This window comes from Berghia stephanieae, chromosome 8 (assembly GCF_034508935.2).
Source record: "Berghia stephanieae isolate SIO BIC M18660-M18661 chromosome 8, UCSD_Bste_1.3, whole genome shotgun sequence".
In the NCBI taxonomy this organism is placed as follows: Eukaryota; Metazoa; Mollusca; class Gastropoda; order Nudibranchia; family Aeolidiidae; genus Berghia; species Berghia stephanieae.
Genome location: NC_088367.1, coordinates 35881897 through 35900704, shown reverse-complemented (window position 1 = coordinate 35900704; position 18808 = coordinate 35881897). Strand labels below are relative to the sequence as shown.

At 38.2% G+C, this 18808-nt stretch overlaps 1 protein-coding gene across 4 annotated transcripts in view; it reads right to left on the bottom strand.

Moving 5' to 3' along the window:
- Positions 1–18808, bottom strand: part of LOC144978581 (uncharacterized) — a 92508-nt gene that overhangs the window by 13007 nt on the left and 60693 nt on the right. For all 4 annotated transcript variants that reach the window (XM_078924846.1, XM_078924848.1, XM_078924849.1 and 1 more), the window contains exon 2: positions 1647–1913. In XM_078924846.1, the coding sequence (XP_078780972.1) occupies positions 1647–1747 (101 nt within the window). In that variant the 5' untranslated portion in view covers positions 1748–1913. The remainder of the gene's footprint in view (positions 1–1646; positions 1914–18808) is intronic.

Here is an 18808-nt window from a genome sequence, read left to right as displayed (position 1 = left end):
TTACCACTGTTTTGTTTCCTTTGTACATATCTTGGATAGCTTTGATATATTTCTCTGTTACCCCCCTTTGCTCTTAGACAGTACCATATTTCTTCTCTTGGTATCCTATCATAATATGCTTTCTCCCTTGCTTTTCTCTATACTCGTCTGCGGTCACGGCGCCGCCAAGTTTTTGTCCTAATACGGAAGGCTAATGCGGAAGGCGGCTACACTTTTCTACTATCACAAATGATATGATCACGGGACTTGGACAGTCTTGTCCCGTTGATTTTGTAGCATTTCACAACGGCTCGGGACACACTAGGACTGTTCTGCCCCGTCCCAATAGGTGCGGTAGGTTTCACTTTATTACGTAGATTACAGATTTGGGACAGGACTGTCCCAGGAAAGTCCTGTCCTAATGCCGTAGGGGTCTTAAGCCAAGCCCATGTTCCTCTTCTTCCATTATTTTCCTATTCAACCAACGCTTCGTTTGCTGAGACCAGAATCCCCCACCACCACCGGTTGACACATCGTTCATTAAGCCGAGAAAAAGGGGGAGGGAAGGAGGAATCAAAACAAAATTCAGTCGTCGACACAATCGTCCCTTCTTGTCTTACGTTGTGACTGGTAATGTGCGCTCCTTGAAAAATAAGATAGATGAACTGTGTTCACTGTGTCGATATTGCTGCGAGTATAGAGAAGCTTCAATATTATGTATAACTTGTCATGGCTGATACCCAACACACCGTCATTTGTCGTAGAAATCAACAACTATTCTCTAAACCGGACCCATAGAGACTGTTCGAACAAACAACGGGGTAGTGGTGTGTGCGTGTATATAAATAATAATAGGTGTCACCCCAACAATATTTATAATATATCTTCAATTTCGAACAATAATGAGCTTTTGACTGTGGGTGTACGGCCATATTACTTACCTAGAGAATTTTCTAAAGTTAACATCACGACAGTTTACATCCCCCCCCCCCCCCCCCCCCCCCAGTGCCAATTTAAATGTTACCATGGAAACTCTGATCAGCCATCTGGAAAATGAAAAATGCAAATCGCCTGACTGTGTTTTTATTGTGACTGGCGATTTTAATCATTGCAATAATATAATAATTACTGGTCTCTCACACTTTGTTCAGAACTTTACTCTTGAAAAATCGACCATCGACCTATTTTTTCTGTAATGTTACAATTGTCTGGCCGTGAAGCATGGATTTTATCCTTCTTTCTTTTCCCTAAGATCAGGCTAGGCCCAGTGCAGTGGCCTGATCTTCCTCTCCAAGTCAAGAGAACTTAACGAGTACATTATTACTAAGAGCGGCGCAAATGTGAATCATTGGAAAACTGGAAAGTGTTCTTTACACGCCCTCTCTCTCTCTCCCTCCCCCCCCCCCCCCCCCCCCCCCCCCCCCCCCACCCCTCATACTAACGTGTTAAATTTAGTACTTCGCCTGTGCAGTACTGGTTTGCTGGAAATAAATTGAATTAGTGCTTTATACTTAAACTATTTACAGGCGTCATGTCTTGTCCTACATGTTCACAATTCTGCTGGAGTACTATCAGCATATATGTTGGCTATTATTGTGCAATGTTAAAGCTCACTTTTTTATGCTGTTCAAGTCAAACAAAAAATCTTAACATACTCTTCAACTCACCTTCGTCTGCGTTCCATATCATGTTCCATGTCTTCCCAAATCTTTTTATTCCTATCTTCAAAGTTGTAGTTGTCCTTATTGATAGGAATGCGAGTAGCCATGACCTATGTTATCTTGAAATCCAGACCTTCAGTGCGTGAGCGCTGCTCTCTTTTTAGAAAATAGGGTTGACAGAATGAAGTTTTGAATTTTTGTTTGTCTGTTTAAAAAATACTTTCACTTTCACTTGCTCTCTCAGCTGCAGCGATTTGGATTTTGCTCCAAGATCTAAAGAGATATAGAAAATTTAGAAATAAATAATTTAGTCTTGATGTAATATTATACAAGAGAGAGGGAGAGAGAGAGAGAGAGAGAGAGAGAGAGAGAGAGAGAGAGAGAGAGAGAGAGAGGGAGGGGGGAGAGAGAGAGAGAAAGAGAGAGAGAGAGAGAGAAAGAGAGAGAGAGAGAGAGAGAGAGAGAGAGAGGAGAGAGAGAGAGAAAAGAGAGAGAGAAAGAGAGAGAGAAAAGAGAGAGAGAAAGAGAGAGAGAGAGTGTGTGTGTGTGTGTGTGTGAGAGAGAGAGAGAGAGAGAAGAGGGGGATTTCTATCTTTAGAAATTCTTTTCTGACAGAGAGAGAGAGAGAGAGAGAGAGAGAGAGAGAGAGAGAGAGAGAGAGGGGGGGAGGATTTCTATCTTTAGAAATTCTTTTCTGACAGAAGAAGAATTACTTGGTAGTCATAATGAATATAATCGATGATCTACACACGGTAATGATGATGATGATGATGATGATCGGAAAACTATTTCTCTACTTCCCACGCCGCATGAAGTCTTATAGAATTCGTAATATAAATAGAGACGCCAACTTTAAATTCGGCTCACAGGAGTTTCAGACAACACTCATAGGAATTTCAATGCCGAAAGAGGAATTTCCGCACACAAGAAAAAGGAATTGGAATGATATTTGGCATTGTGTTTACATATTGTATAGTTCTAAATAGATAACTGATTAGAATTATATTATAATACATATACACATTGCCAAATACAATCCCAAAGTTTCCTTATTTTAAATGAAGTAAAGCGCCAAAACCTAATGGTAAAGATTGTAGTACTGGTGGTAGTGAGGTTGATGTGGTGTTAGTGGTTGTAGTAATAGTGGTAGTGATGATGAAGATGTGATAGTGGTGGTGGTTGTAGTAGTAGTGGTCGTGATGATGATGTCGTGGTGATGGTAGTTGCAGTACAAAATGGTAGTGATGATGATGCGGTAGTGGTGGTTGTAGTAGTAGTGGTAGTGATGATGATGATGTGATGGTGGTTGTAGTAGTGTTAGAGGTAGTGATGATGATGTGGTGATGGTGGTTGTAGTAGTAGTGGTAATGATGATGTGGTAGTGGTGGTTGTAGTAGTAGTGGTAATGATGATGTGGTGGTGGTGGTAGTGATGATGATGTGGTAGTGGTGGTTGTAGTAGTAGTAGTAGTTGCAGTGATGATGTGGTGGTGGTGGTGGTTGCAGTAGTTGTGGTAATGATGATGTGGTGGTGGAGGTGGTTGTAGTAGTAGTGAGTGGTAATGACGACGTAGTGGTGGTGGTGATGGTTATAGTAGTAGTGGAAGTGATGATGTGATGCTGGTGATTGTAGTAGTAGTGTTAGTGATGATGATGTGGTAGTGGTGGTGGTTGTTGTAGTAGTAGTAGTGGTAATGATGATCTGGTGGTAGAGGCGGTTGTAGTAGTAGTGGTAGTGATGATGTGGTGGTGGTGGTTGTAGTAGTTGTGGTAGTGATGATGATGTGGTAGTGGTGGTTGTAGTAGTAGTGGTAGTAGCAGTGATGATGATGTGGTGGTGGTGGTTGTAGTAGTAGTGGTAATGATGATGTGGTGGAGGTGGTTGTAGTAGTAGTAGTGGTGGTAGTGATGATGTGTTGGTTGTGGTTGTAGTAGTAGTGGTAATGATGTGGTGGTGGTAGTTTTAGTAGTAGTGAGTGGTAATGACGATGTAGTGGTGGTGGTGGTGATGGTTGTAGTAGTAGTGGTAGTGATGATGTGATGCTGGTGGTTGTACTAGTAACGGTAGTGATGATGATGTGGTAGTGGTAGTAGTAGTGGTAGTGGTGGTGGTGGTGGTTGTAGTAGTAGTAGTAGTGGTAATGATGATGTGGTGGTGGTGGTGGTTGTAGTGGTAGTAGTGGTAATGATGATGTGGTTGTGGTGGTTGTAGTAGTTGTGGTAGTGATGGTTGTAGTAGTAGTGGTAGTTGCAGTGACGATGATGTGGTGGTGGTGGTGGTGGTTGCAGTAGTAGTAGTGATGACGATATGGTTGTGGTGGGGTTGTAGTAGTGGTGGTAGTGATGATGATGTGGTGGTGGTGGTTGTAGTAGTAGTGGTAGTGATGATGATGTGGCGGTGTTGGTGTTGTAGTAGTGGTAGTGATAATGTGTAGACCTGTAAATGAGCTCTATAAAAATTGACTGAAACTCTTCGACAAACTGAAGATTCAATTATTTATTTAAAAATAAGGGCATCATTGGAGACGAGAGTGAGAAATACAATATATTAAAATAGAAAAGTGAGTGGAGCAGGCACTTATGTTGGTGACAACAAGATATGAAGTGAGTAGAAAAGTGCCAGAAGACAATAGAGAATAAAAATTTTTTTCGCGGCGGTGGTGGGGTTTGAACCTGCGACCTTATTGGTACGACAACTCCGCCTGGCAGGTGAGAGCGTGGCTTTAAAATTTTTATTCTCTATTGTCTTCTGGCACTTTTCTACTCACTTCATATCTTGTTGTCACCAACATAAGTGCCTGCTCCACTCACTTTTCTGAATTAAAAATTCACCCCATACACCGGAGCATACTCAATGTCTCAATCGTTTCTATGTTATATGTTTGTGATGAGAATATTGGCTATTAAGCTTAACTGCTGGTCAAAATTACTTCGCGATGGTGGCGAACGAATCGGCGATCTCAAGAAGTGGGTGAGAGAGGGATCTAGAAATGACTTTGGGTTTGAAACGAATATTTTGTGTTCGTGGATAGCTCACACGGTAGAGCCACGCTCTCACCTGCCAGGCGGAGTTGTCGTACCAATAAGGTCGCAGGTTCAAACCCCACCACCGCCGCGAAAAAAATTTTTATTCTCTATTGTCTTCTGGCACTTTTCTACTCACTTCATATCTTGTATATTAAAATAGAGGGTGTTATTTCTTACTGGAAGTATGACTGCCATAATTTGATGTAGAAGTAGAAGGAATGCTAAATAAGCATGTCATTCATATAGGTAAAGATGACTTCATCAAAGTCATATTCCTGCCTCTGGAATTTTTTTGACATAGTCAGAAAAATAATCACCATTATCATCTTTAACTTCTAGCCATGACCAATTGAATGTATTCCTCACATCTTTATCTTATCGATGCTCGACAAGTCTGAATTGCGATCCACGAACAGCTCAGCCATTGTGAGAACATTAGAATAATGTAGCAATGAGCAAACTTGATTTTCAATCAGTAAATGACAGAAAAAAAAAAAAAACTTAAATAAATATGACTTCTCAGGCCAATACACTGAATTATTAAGTAGAAGTGAATTATCAAGAAGAAACTTCGGCAGGCGTAGCGGAAAAATTCAAAGAATCGAAATGAAGGTAAATCGCCACAAAACAGCAAGCTCGCTTGGGCTTGAGCAAAACAATGGCAGAAAACGTCCTGATTTGCATGGGAATTAATTTCGAAACTTACCATTGTTCCTTATAATCAGGTATTCAATCAATGAAGAAACGGTCAACCAGTTTTTGTTTACAACGTGAGGCAATCGAAATGTGCTTGTAGCAATCTATCCTAACTTTCGATTTGAAGGTGTCTACATAACGGACTTCCAGCATTCGCAATTTACTTTATCATACTTTTGAGACTCGCCAGGTAAATGTGGTCAATTTTGGCTTAGATGAATCAGTGAAATTTATCGCTCGGTGGCTCAGTTAAAATTGGCTACAGTTGGGATCACGACGGGTTTGGAAAGTGAAAAAATCATTTAACGAAGGATGTGTGAAAATACCCAGGGAAGTGTTCAGACACGCCTTTTATAAAAAGCGTCGCTTAGTCTTGGCAATATATACATCGTTAATATAAACGGTCCCCATGAGCTATGCGTAGCGCTGTGGAACACTCCTAATTACTTTACGGTCATTCGACTACGATTTGTGAATTCTTTCTTTTTTTATTTATTTCTTTCTTTCTTTCCTTTTTTTAAATATTTGAATTTGACAAATTGACTGATTTCAGTTAATTGACTGAGAATTTACAGGTCTAAATGTGGTATCGTGGTTGTAGTAGTAGTAGTGGTACTGATGATGATATGGTGGTGGTGGTTGTAGTAGTAGTGGTAGTGATGATGATGTGGTAGTGGTTGCAGTAGTAGTGGTAGTGGTAGTGATGATGGTTGTAATACTAGTGGCAATGATGATGATGTGGTGGTTGGAAAAGGGGGGGGGGGGGGGGTATCCTTGAAACAAATTGACCTCGCCGGAATTTGACGGAAGTTGCCCGGAGCCCGGAATTTTTTGCTCCAGACCGGAGTTTTTTCCGGTGAAACCGACGTTTTGGCATCACTGTCACCCTGTTGAGAAGTTGCAACATATCGTGGGTTGAGGGTTAACCGGTTCTATCTCCATTTTTGTTCAAATTGAGAAAAATTGATTCAAAGTTTATTTTTTGTTAATAACTATATATGATCTTCAACCACTCTTTTATACATAGTTTAAACGTCAATTTTCCGATTTGAAACAATTTTTGTCAGATAAAGCCTTTTAAAATCTAGGTTGTAACGCATGTAAAATCTAAAAAAAATTTCCAAAAGTGGATATAGAACTAGAACCACTTAATCCTCAGCCCACGACATGCTACAGACAGTATCCATGGTACCATCGTAGGCAACCGTTTTAATATCTTGTTGGGTTTTACCTTAATGGCTGTTAACTACCTGTCCCCGCGGTTTTTTGACATTTCAAACGCCAAAATTTGCCATAAAAAATGGTAAAATTTGCCATCAAAGTAGCTAAATTTGCCCAAAATTTGCCGCTAGTTTTACAAAAATCAAACAATTAAAACAACATGTACGGTAAAAAATTGACACAAATAGGGCATTTTGTAGAATATTGATGTCACATGTCAACATGAATTTAAATTTTGAATGGTTTGAAATAATAATAATAATAATAATAATAATAATAATAATAATAATAATAATAATAATAATAATAATATAATAATGATGATGATGATGATGATGATGATGATGATGATGATGATGATGATGATGATGATGATGATGATGATGATGATGATGATGATGATGATGATGATGATGATGATGATGATGATGATGATGATGATGATGATGATAATAATAATAATAATAATAATAATAATAATAATAATAATAATAATAATAATAATAATAATAATAAATATAATAATAATAATAGCCATGGTAAGTAAGTTTTAAAAAAGAAGGAAGTAATCAAAATATTTTATTATCTATTTAGCATCTTAAAATTTGGGAAATCAAAGTGAACAATCGCATAAAAAATTCAAAATTTGAAAAACTAATTAAGAAGAGGAAAAAAATAATTATTCATAAGGAAAGAGAAACAAAATCCATTTTCCCATGGGGGCACATTAAATTTGTTTTCTCTACTTACTATCCAATTTTGAGCATTATCATTATTGCTTTATATTTCAATATAGGCCTAATGGGTTTTTGAATGAAAAAAACTGGGAAAAATCATGAAAAATCATAATCATATCATGAAAACTGCGAATTTAGGATGTTAGCATTCAAAGTCGCCGTCTTTTCACAAATTTTCATAGCTTTTGTTTGTTTATTTTTTAACTAAAATCGTCAATTTAGCCTAAAAACGGCGAAAATTACGGCTTTTTGCGGCCAAATAAAATTTTGCGTCTTTTTGCGGTCAAGGGTGAAATTTGCGGCCGCGAAAAACTGCGGGGACAGAACTACAGCCAGAAATAATGTCTGGGGCTTGAATTTCCTAATTTTAGATGCAATAAGAACTGGTGTGAGATGATATAAGATATACACGACACTGAATAAAATCTATTATACCAACAACAGACGAAGAACCGATGTATTATATGAAAGGATGCATAGACATTATTTAGATAACGTTGAGATCTTAAAAAGACGCTTAAGAGGTTGCCGGTAGACGTTATTTGCACAAACAAGGAGAAAGCACACAGTTCAGCCTGAAGTTTCTGGGTATGGAATCCAAATAGAACATCGTAGTAGGTGTACATCATTGTTTTAAACTTTGATAAAAGGAAAGAAGGGGGAGGGGCTGAGGTAGACTGACAGAAGGATATACACACACACATATATATATATATACACACACACACACACACACACACACACACACACAGAGTACAACCTCTGGATAACGACAACCCCTGGATAGCGACATAGACCTCTGGTCCCGAATTTTTCGCTATATGTTATTATTATTATAGTCAAATGTTTTATTAATGGCGCGTGTTTTTCTGGTTTTTCTTAGCTGCCCCTCTATCAAAAATTGTGTCAACCCTTGAATCAATTTGAATATTGATTTTGTACCGTGTTGATGCCATATCAAAAGTTTTCTTCTTTAAGACCTATAAAAAGGGTGTGTCTTTTTTACGAAACCCTCCGAAACCCAACGAATCCTGACAAAGTTATGGGAAGTAGGTAGCAGTGGGGAGTGAACCTGGAACTCAGGGAAGTGTACACCATTGGGGAGTGAACCTGGGACTGGGTTTCGTAAAAAAGAATTAGTTCTTTTTGACGAAACCCGCCGAAACCCGGCGAAACCCGACGACTAAATGAGAGTTTGGTACCAGAGGAGAATAAACCAGACACTATAGGAGGTGGGCGCCATTGGGGAGTGAACCTGGGACTATGTAAAAAGGATATCAGTGGGAAATAAACCTGGGACTAAAGGGAGATGAATACCATTAAAAGTTGAAGCCGGATATGAGAGTTTGGTATCAGAGGAGAATGAACCCGACACTGTAAGAGGTGGGCGCCAGTGGGGAGTGAACCTGGGACTATGTAAAAAGGATATCAGTGGGAAATAAATCTGGGACTAAAGGGAGATGGATACCATTGGGAGTTGAAGCCGCATATGGGAGTTTGGTACCAGAGGAGAATGAACCTGACACTATAGGAGGTGGGCGCCAGTGGGGAGTGAACCTGGGACTGTGGGAGATGGATACCTGTGGAAATTGAAGCCGGACTATGGGAGTTGGGTACCAAAGGAGAATGAACCGGGGACTATTTGAGAGAATCTGGAATGACGGGATATTCCCAAAGGATTGGAAGGAAGGACATCTTATCAAGAAAGGGGACCTCAGTAATGGTAATAATTATCGAGGAATCACTCTTCTCTCTATCCAAAGGAAAGGTTTTCAACCGTATTATTCTAGAGAGAATTAAGAATGCAGCAGATGCTAAACTGCGGGACGAACAGGCAGGTTTTAGGAAAAACTGTTCAACCACAGACCAGATTGCCTCTCTGCGAGTCATAGAAAACAGTCTATAGAATGGAACTCTCTCTCTCTTATTGTCAACTTTCAGGATTACGAGAAGGCTTTCGAAGTATTGACAGAGCAACATTGTGAAAAATTCTGGCACAATATGGACTCCCTGAAAAGATAGTAAACCTCATTAAGGAAATGTATGAAGGATCAAGTTGCAGGGTTGTACATGAAGATTAGCTTTCTGACAGCTTTGAAATTAAGACTGGTATCAAGCAGGGATGCTTGCTCTCACCATTCCTGTTCATCCTTGCCATTGATTGGCTAATGAAGGAAACCTCCAAACGGCGAAGAAATGTGATACAGTGGACTCCCTGGAAACGGATTATCTGGCTCTTCTGTCCCATACCCAGGACCAGATGCAAGTGCAAGCAAAAACCGAAATCATAAACAGCCAATCCCCTTTGGTGCCCAACTCCTATAGTGCCAGGTTCATTCTCCTCTGGTACACAACTCCCATAGTCCGGCTTCAACTTTCAATGGTATCCATCTCCCTTTAGTCCCAGGTTTATTTCCCACTGATATCCTTTTTACATAGTCCCAGTTTCACTCCCCATTGGCGCTCACCTCCTATACTGTCAGGTTCATTCTCCTCTGGTACCAAACTCCCATATCCGGCTTCAACTTTGAATGGTATCCATTTAGCCCCAGGTTTATTTCCCACTGATATCTTTTTACATAGTCCCAGGTTCACTCCCCACTGGCGCCCACCTCCTATAGTGCAAGGTTCATTCTCCTCTGGTACCCAACTCCCATATCCGGCTTCAACTCCCAATGGTATCTATCTCCCTTTAGTCCCAGATTTATTTCCCACTGATACCCTTTATACATAGTCCCAGGTTCACTCCCCACTGGCGCCCACCTCCTATAGTGTCAGGTTCAGTCTCCTCTGGTACCAAACTCTCATATCCAGGTTCACTCCCGACTGGTGTACACTTCCCTGGGTCTCAGGTTCACTCCCCAGAGTCGTCTACTTCCCATAACTATAAAAAACTACTTTAAAACCGCTGTCATAAAATTCGAGATTTTACACTGTAAAAAATGTTTTAAAAGTTATGCACCACAAAATATGACATGAATTCATCATTTTGTCAAAAACTCTTGTGTTGACACGTAGTTCCGGCTAGTGATTATGAGTTCACGTCATACTTGTTTCCGAATAAAAACAATTCGCTTTACCCGCAATAAACTTATAACATAATGTAGTTTGCCTTAAATTTTGAATTTATGATTATTGCTTATTATCTACATCATGTCGGAATTCCAGAAATGGAATCTCTAGTTTTAAATTATTTGAAATAATACAATATATAATATACTCAATATCGTCATATTAACGATGAATGCTGTATATAACTTTGAAAAATTGTATCTGTGAACGAACGTTTCACAGAACATTTAAAGGATTTTAAATCATTTACGCTTTTAAACTATAGGATACGATACGACACTCCCGTAAGCTGCGAAAAGAAATCTACTTGTATCTATCGATAAGCCATTAAAAAGGCTGGTTATGGAATTGGAATTTCACAATCAACCCCGAGAAAATGATTATCGAAATACGACGGAGAGACCACCAGCGTGGAACGACGTGATGGGAAAAGGATCCAAGACAACTTTGACATGTATATCATCGAAAGACGTATGCAACTGGGTGAACGTGAGTTCTGGACAGAGGATCATTGATATTCTTGCAGGCGGTGAAGATACTGGGTACTTTGGAGAATGCCATACCATTTATTTTCTGCATCATCTGGAAGTAGGTAACCACAAGAGACAATTTTAAATTTAAAATATTTAAAATTGACCTTTCTTACTTTATTCATAAAGCATTCTGATAGTCATGGAAAACACTTTTTAAATTTTGAAAATCCATACATAAATAAGAAATTGAAGCAAATTCATTTTTCAAGAACTTAGAATTTTTTTGCTTATCAAATGATGTAAGAAAATATTCCAACTTTGACGAAATGTAACTAACCACTAAAAAGATTCATCATACTTGTGATACACATTTTAAAGCAGAGTGACCAGGTAAATAAAATATAACAAGATTTGAACCAAACACAAATTTTTTTCCTAAATCTAGTCTGTTGAAAATTCCCCAAAACACTCGCGAAAGTAAATGTTTTGGCCTCCAGCATGACGAAATAGCATATTCCATATACTATATTAACATAATGATCATACAATATGACATGTAATTCACGTCAACGGGTAGAGAGTACTCCAGGGAAGACATCCAATTTTTTCCAGACATTTTCTCCAAATGGTCTTTGAAATATAAAGAAGTAAACATCAGGAAACACGCAATTTTGCATGTTGGCAGAAAAATAGCTATAATCACGAGCAAAATGTATAAAAGATTAAATACCTCTCCAAATAGTGAAGATAGCAGAAAAGTATCACACTCTATGGGAAACCGGACCTGCTGAATTCAAAAATCGTCTTAACTTTTTGGAAAAGTCAATATTTCCTTCTCAAAATTCAACATGAAATCATGAATGATAATCATACTTTTCGAACAAGCAGCATAAAATAATAAATCAACCTCTTAAGAAACCCCTAGAATCTCAAGATATCAAGTTTTTACTTCCGCAACGTCTGTTTTCACTTCCATTCTACTTTAAGGACTTGTCTGGTAATTATATTGCTTGGTTTTGCCTTGGCCCTCTCTGGGATCCTTAACCGAAAGGGTGCAGTAAAATGTATTATTCCTATAACTATAATGGGGGATGATTTTTCCACTGTAAATCGTCTCTTTGAATGTTATTAGGAGGGTATCGATATATACGTTGGCAGTAGAGTGCTTTCCTCTTATACGGAATCATGCGCTTGTGCCCAGCAGGTGCGTCTTTTGCGCCCTCAACCCCCTACCACCCCAAAGTCTTTTAGCGCCTTCTACTTCAGTTCTAACGAGGTCAAACAATCATTTTGTCATAGCAACAACATGGCCGCCATGAGTGGAGAGTGTGTGTATAAATTCGTCCCGTGTTTTTTTTTTAGCAATACATAAATATCGAGAGACAAACCAGATTTGAAAAAAAATTACATGTATAAATTGATAAAAACCAAACGTCGTTCAATGAAAACCAAGGCTAGAAAATCATCCAACAAAGATTACACGTTAATAAAAACCGGAAAAATGAGGGGTTTACTTAGGCTGTTCCATCATTAAAACATACCCACTTACTGACCCGAGTTATCAATTGAAATAACAACATTTATCATATTCATTTTGTTTTAAACCATCTAAAACATAAACTATGAAGGTACTTTAAAAAAATATTCATGTGGTTTTCGTGAACTCTTTTCTTTTTGTCAATAATTTGAGATCTCATTCTCGCGGCATTTTAAGTGCTGTTACAAACTACATGAGGTGTAAAAAAATCCGATAACACCCAAAGCTGAAAACAAGGATTTGGTGGGCTTTTTTAAAATGCGATACCTCGGCCATTAAACAACTTAAAACAAATTGATAGAAATTGAGAAAAGATGTTTGTCTTTTAGATAGACTCGGTTCAAAATTTATATCAATAATATGTCGGAATTTTTAGCTGCTGTAAAGTTTTAAAATGGCATTTTTGAACCTTTAATGTCCATTTTTAATTTTTGAAGTGGTATAGGAATAAAGCTGCAACCTTCCTCTTTAAGACGATACCAAATTTAGCTCTGTGCGTTTTTTAATGGCCGAGGTATGAATGGTTGAATGACCCGATTTAAAAATAGTCCTTTTCTCAACGCGTGACGCAAAATATATAGGTTTTTTTCTGCCACAAAAATGACGTCTTTTGTGGTACCTACTGGAACGTAAAGACTATCATTCCGGGGTCAATGCAGAGGGGTTTGAAGACTGGATAAAGAACCGTTTGCTGCCCTTCCTCGAAGCACTCAGCCGTAACGCTACAATTATGTGGCCCATGATCACCTCAATGCTCCAACTTCAACAACTATGAAAACTGATATGATTTCATTGCTCCAATCAGACAGCACTACATATTCTGACTATTTATCAAAGGCTCAACTATACTAAAAAAAGAAACAAACCAGAAACAGTTTTCAAAGCAGACTGTCTAATCAATGAGTTTTGACACGAGGTTGCGCGACTTCCCCCATATCACTGTGAGCGCAATCCAATCGAGCTCATTTGGACCCAAGTAAAGGAAAGATGAGAGGTGGGATACCAAATTTACTCTCACCGACGAGCAATTAAATGATATAACAAGGGAAGACTGGGAAAAGGTATGCTCCAACCTTAGCAAACTGGAGGAAAATTAGATTTCATTGGATAGAGTGATGCCACGAAATCATTCCATAGTCTTTTCATTTCTCCTTTTCCTCATCCTCGTTATAAGAATGTGATGATTGATGTATCCAGTATGTCTTTGTTGTTGGTGGTGGTGTTGTTGTAGTTGTTGTTATTGCTGAACACATGTATAGTTATGTGGAAACACTGTATCATAAATTGATGAATTTCTACTTTTGACCTGTTTACATTAAATTTATGTAATCCTCTTTGGCATAAACACAAGCTATTTCTATAAATTTTGCAATCAAAATGATGTTGAAAGTGCGTTATGATCACTTTCATTTGTATTCATCAGTAATGTGTATTGATAGTTATAAAATGTAGATGTCTGATAGTTAAGAATTGCCATTCGTTCCTTCATAATCAGATTACTGAATGTATATCGTTTAAGTTTCAACCAACCGAACTTTCCATTTTAACGAATTCCTTCAAAATGGATAAGCGGAAAAGTCCTAATTTTGATACGGTAAATCATCTGCAAGTTACGATCCTTACCAGTTATCGATTTTATTATTACAATTAATGTAAAAATATTTTTGGATTAAGACAAATTGATTCAGAGGTTCATACAAACTTTTGCAGCTGTGTATCGAGGGGCAGCTGAGAAAAAGAAGAAAAACACGCGCCACTTATTAAAAATCCCACTATAGTAATAAAAAACGCAAAAATAGCGACATACATTTGAGCAAAATCCCTGGTTGGCGACATCGTTATAACAATAATTGGCAGTTCATATCGATGCGTGATACCATCGTCATCTCGAACTCTTGCCAATATTGCCACTTCTTGTTGTTACCAACATAAGTGCCTGCTCCACTCACTTTTCTGAATTAAAAATTCACCCCATATACCGGAGCATACTCAATGTCTCAATCGTTTTTATGTTATATGTTTGTGTTGAGAATATTGGCTATTAAGCTTAATTGCTGGCCAACTAACTTCGCAGAGGTTGTGTGTGTTGGACCCACGATCTCAAGTAGTCGGTGAGAGAGAGCTCGAGTAATGAATGACCTGAGTTAGATACGATTTTTTGGGGGATCGTGGATGGCGTTCAAGCACTGTTTACGATCAAAACAATGACAAAAGAATGGAGAGTGAAATCCTAACTGGTACACCCTTTGTAAACATGAGATATACACATTCTAACGTTGTTGAGACGTGTCATCTCTCAGACACTGGTCCGCGCATCGCACTTTTATATACATATTAACCAGTAGACTTTTGGCCAATCAAAACATGGAATTTCTGTCACACCTTCACACGCGCTCGGACAAACATAGTTGGTTGTTCATAAACAATTACGTGAATGAAATCGACCCCTCTCTGATCATTGTTATTGTTTTTATTGTCAAATGGGTGATTAGCTATCACAATTTTCTCGATCAGATTATAAACGTCTAAGTTTACACATAGTTTTCTGTATTGGTTCTATAGATATAATGAAGTTGACGTCACCCAGGTCTTTGTTATTGTGTGTGTTTTTTTGTTGTTGTTGTTGTTTAATTTTGTTTTTTGCCATCCATGTTTATAAGTTATTCTCACTAAACTGCATTAACCAGACTATAAACGTTCAAGGGTACACATAGTTTTGTGTGTGAGTCCGTTATACTTCCGGATGGCAATGTTGTGAGCTTCTTAGCCAGGCGCATACTATATAATGATCAAGCGATAGAACAGTAAGTATTTTATTAAGACACATAGTAAATTCTGTGTAGTTTGATATGTAAACCAATCAATATGACAACTGTCCGAGAGGCGTGGTTATCTAAGGGAGCGTTCACATATTATGTCAACACTTTGGGGGGGGGGGGGGGGGGGGGGGGGGGGGGAGGGGGTCTGCCAAATGTTGACAAGTGTTGACATGGGGAGGGGGGGGGGTGGGGTTCATACCCAAGATTATGTCATCAAAAATTTGGTTATACAAATAGAATAAAAACACACCCAAGAAAAACACTGTAAAAGTTGAAATTGAAATGAGAGAAAGCAAAAAGTATGTATTTTTTAATAGATTAATATGGTGAATAATAAATGGGAAGAAGGCTCAAAAGAGGTTGAAACTGCTGAACTGCTTACAATTTTAATAGACCGACAAGACAGCTAGGTTTGATTGTTTTGTTTCAAGTTTAGTCAAGGCAAAGAAAATCCCATAAAATTGAGTTGTTTCTCATATTCTTTTTCCTCTGAAAAACACATGATTACTTTACAAAATGAGTACTAAAAGCAAATTGAGTTTGTATGACAGATTTGTTGATGCATATCTCAAGGCACACCCTGATATTAGGAAACGTCAGTTTGCTTTACATCAAACTCAAGCCTTGTGGCTGAAATCTAATAAAGTTGTGGACCAAGAGAAGGCTGATAAAATGATACTTCAATGGCGTGCAGACGAAGCAAAAATTACTGCGAAGAAAATTGGAATGTGGGCCACTTTTGTTTCAAAAGGGAAAAAAATCCAAAGGTGAGCATTTTTTAAACTCCCCCCAATGATTTTAATTTTGATAGTGTAAAAGAACCACAGATAAAATCCTGATAAATTAAAAGCATAATGATTCATTGACTGAGGGCTTTTTATTGAGTCATTTTCAGTAGTAGAGTTTGATGTAATTGTAATATTTAACCACCTGTTTTACAAGACTTCCCCATTTGACTCTTTCAGACACCCAAAACCAAAATGATGTCACGGTACTGGGAACTACTTCTTCAAGACCGGAATCAAGCCAGTCAAAACCAGACGATTTGGAGACTGCCAGCAGTATACACAAAGGTGATTAAAATTATTTTAATGGCTGTTAAAATTATTTTAATGGCTGTTAAAATATATTGTGGTGTGTCAAAGCTATAGTTTCGACTATGTGGCTCTGTAGTCTCAAGATATGGTGTTCACCTGGAAACCGATAGGTCCTGGGCTCGATTCCCATCAGAGATGTCATGGTTAACTCCATAGGAAAGGATTTTTACTCACATTTCCTCGCCCCACCCAGGTGTTAAACCTGTCCGTTAACAACGTTGTCTGTCCGAAATTGTAACAAGCCTAATAGGCTGAATGTCTCATATCTGTTTCAGGCGATTTGAAGCTTCACTCGGCGTAAAATGCCATACTATGTGTGTTGTTTACCAGTGGACACCCTGTAAAGTGCTTAAAGTTCTCGTGGATTAAGCGCTATATAAAAGCTCTATTTATTTTATTTATAGGTAGTTTTCTTCAGTGACTGCATTTTCATTCTTTTTTTTTCCTTTTAAAAAGAAAAACAATTTGACTTTTTAAATATTCCTGCTGATGTTGATGTTAAGACTGGAGTCAAGCCAGTCAGGTTCGATTCCATTTTCAGCAAAAAAAAATATGCCATTCCTATCGAGCCTTCCTGTAGTATATCTAGATCCACATGATCTGTTTGAAATTAAGCTATGATACGCTATAATTCAAATAGTAACACATGTAATACAAGTGCACGTCAACGATAAACCTAGATATATTAGGTCTGGGTCATATTGCCCTATAACTATAACGGACTTATGACTGAACATTTTTGTCAGTTTTTGTGTCCCAGTCTTACACATTCATTGTGTGATGGAATTTGAACTGTGCGCTTTAATGCAAACTCTTAAATTATAACTCTTTGATGTATAGGCAAAATGTGTTCAGTGAGTATTATTTATGGGAATCATTATGTCTCAATTATTTTTTTTTTTATTTTTTATTTTTCTCTTCAGGGAATGTTGAGGCAGCTACTACATCTGCTGAAGACTCAAGGAAAACAGGCCGACCATGTCATATGCAAGACAAGCTGAACTCTGAATTACGTTCTTTGGATGTGTCCATTTCTTCCTTGATTTGTTTGAAAAGCACCATCAATCTCAGTAGTGAGCAAGAATGCCAACTAAAAAATTTAAAAAAACAAAGAATAGACACAGAGAAGAAATTGTCAAGAGCCAAATCACTTGTAAAGAGTCAACAAAAAACAAGAGACGCTAGAAAGAGAGTGTTTCAACAGCTTAAGGATGCACATCCGGAAATCTTAAGCAAGCTGAAAAAGGTCGAAACCCGCCCACAGGCTGGGAAACCTGCACTTGAAGAAACTATGACGGATCTCCATCAAACAATTCTTGCAATAGTTGTCCCAGACGCAGCCGCTAATGAGAAAAGACGGAGTAACATCTATAATTCTGTGAAAACTCTCGATGACCTGAAGGCTTCCCTCGATCGGAAAGGCTATAATATTTCCAGAACAGCACTATACTATCGTCTGTTACCAAAGAATTCACGATACATTGATGGAAAGCGTCATGTAAACACTGTGGCTGTGAAACTGTGTAGACCTCAGCATGATCTACGCAAAAAACATGAGTATTCGCACTTCGCCATGGCAGCTGTCAAGCATGTTCACGAACTTGCTGCTCTTTTTGGTAGCAACCATGTCTTCTACCTTTCTCAAGATGACAAGGCAAAGGTGCCATTAGGACTTCCTGTGTCTCAAAAGCAGACAGCACTTCTGATGCACATGGACTACAAAGTAAAACTACCTGATCATGACTTCCCCATTGGCGAACGGCATAAACTGATACCATCAGTGTATGCAGGGTGCGATTTCAAGCAGGATGTGACTGTCGGCTACAGTGGTCCAACATACATTGCAATTCGTAGTGGCAAACATGATAGCAGCAGCGCTGGATCTCACGCCGTTGATTTCAACAAGCTTCTGACATTGAACGCGCTTTGGCTCTCGTTACCAGCCGATATCTCGACCAAATCCCTTTAGCAAAATTTAGAACAGTTTTATATTGATATTGGGCCAACTGTAGACAAAAACTGTCCATGTTCTGAGTGTTTTAATTCAAGGTGTAAATATCCTTTTGCAAATATTCTTGTCCACTAACCAATTGAAGAGATTTTGAAGTAGACGCGCGAGTGAGTGAAAATCGCTCGTCACAATGATCATAATCATCCTTATTATTATAATTATTACCATCCTCACCATGAAAATAATGATGATGACGACGACGATGGTGATCATAATCATCATCATTATTATAACTATCGTCATCATCATCATCATCATCATCGTAAGATAAGATATACTTTATTCATCCTGGTATGGAAATCATAATCTTGAATCACAACGCAAATCGGTAATATTTAAAACAAATATAAATGTAAAGAAATTAAATTGGCAAAGACTATTAAAAGTCTTAAAATGCACAGTGGTACAATAAGCGGATATATGGTGACTATGTATCGAAAAAATAATTTATGAATTTTTGCATTAGGATGTATTCAATA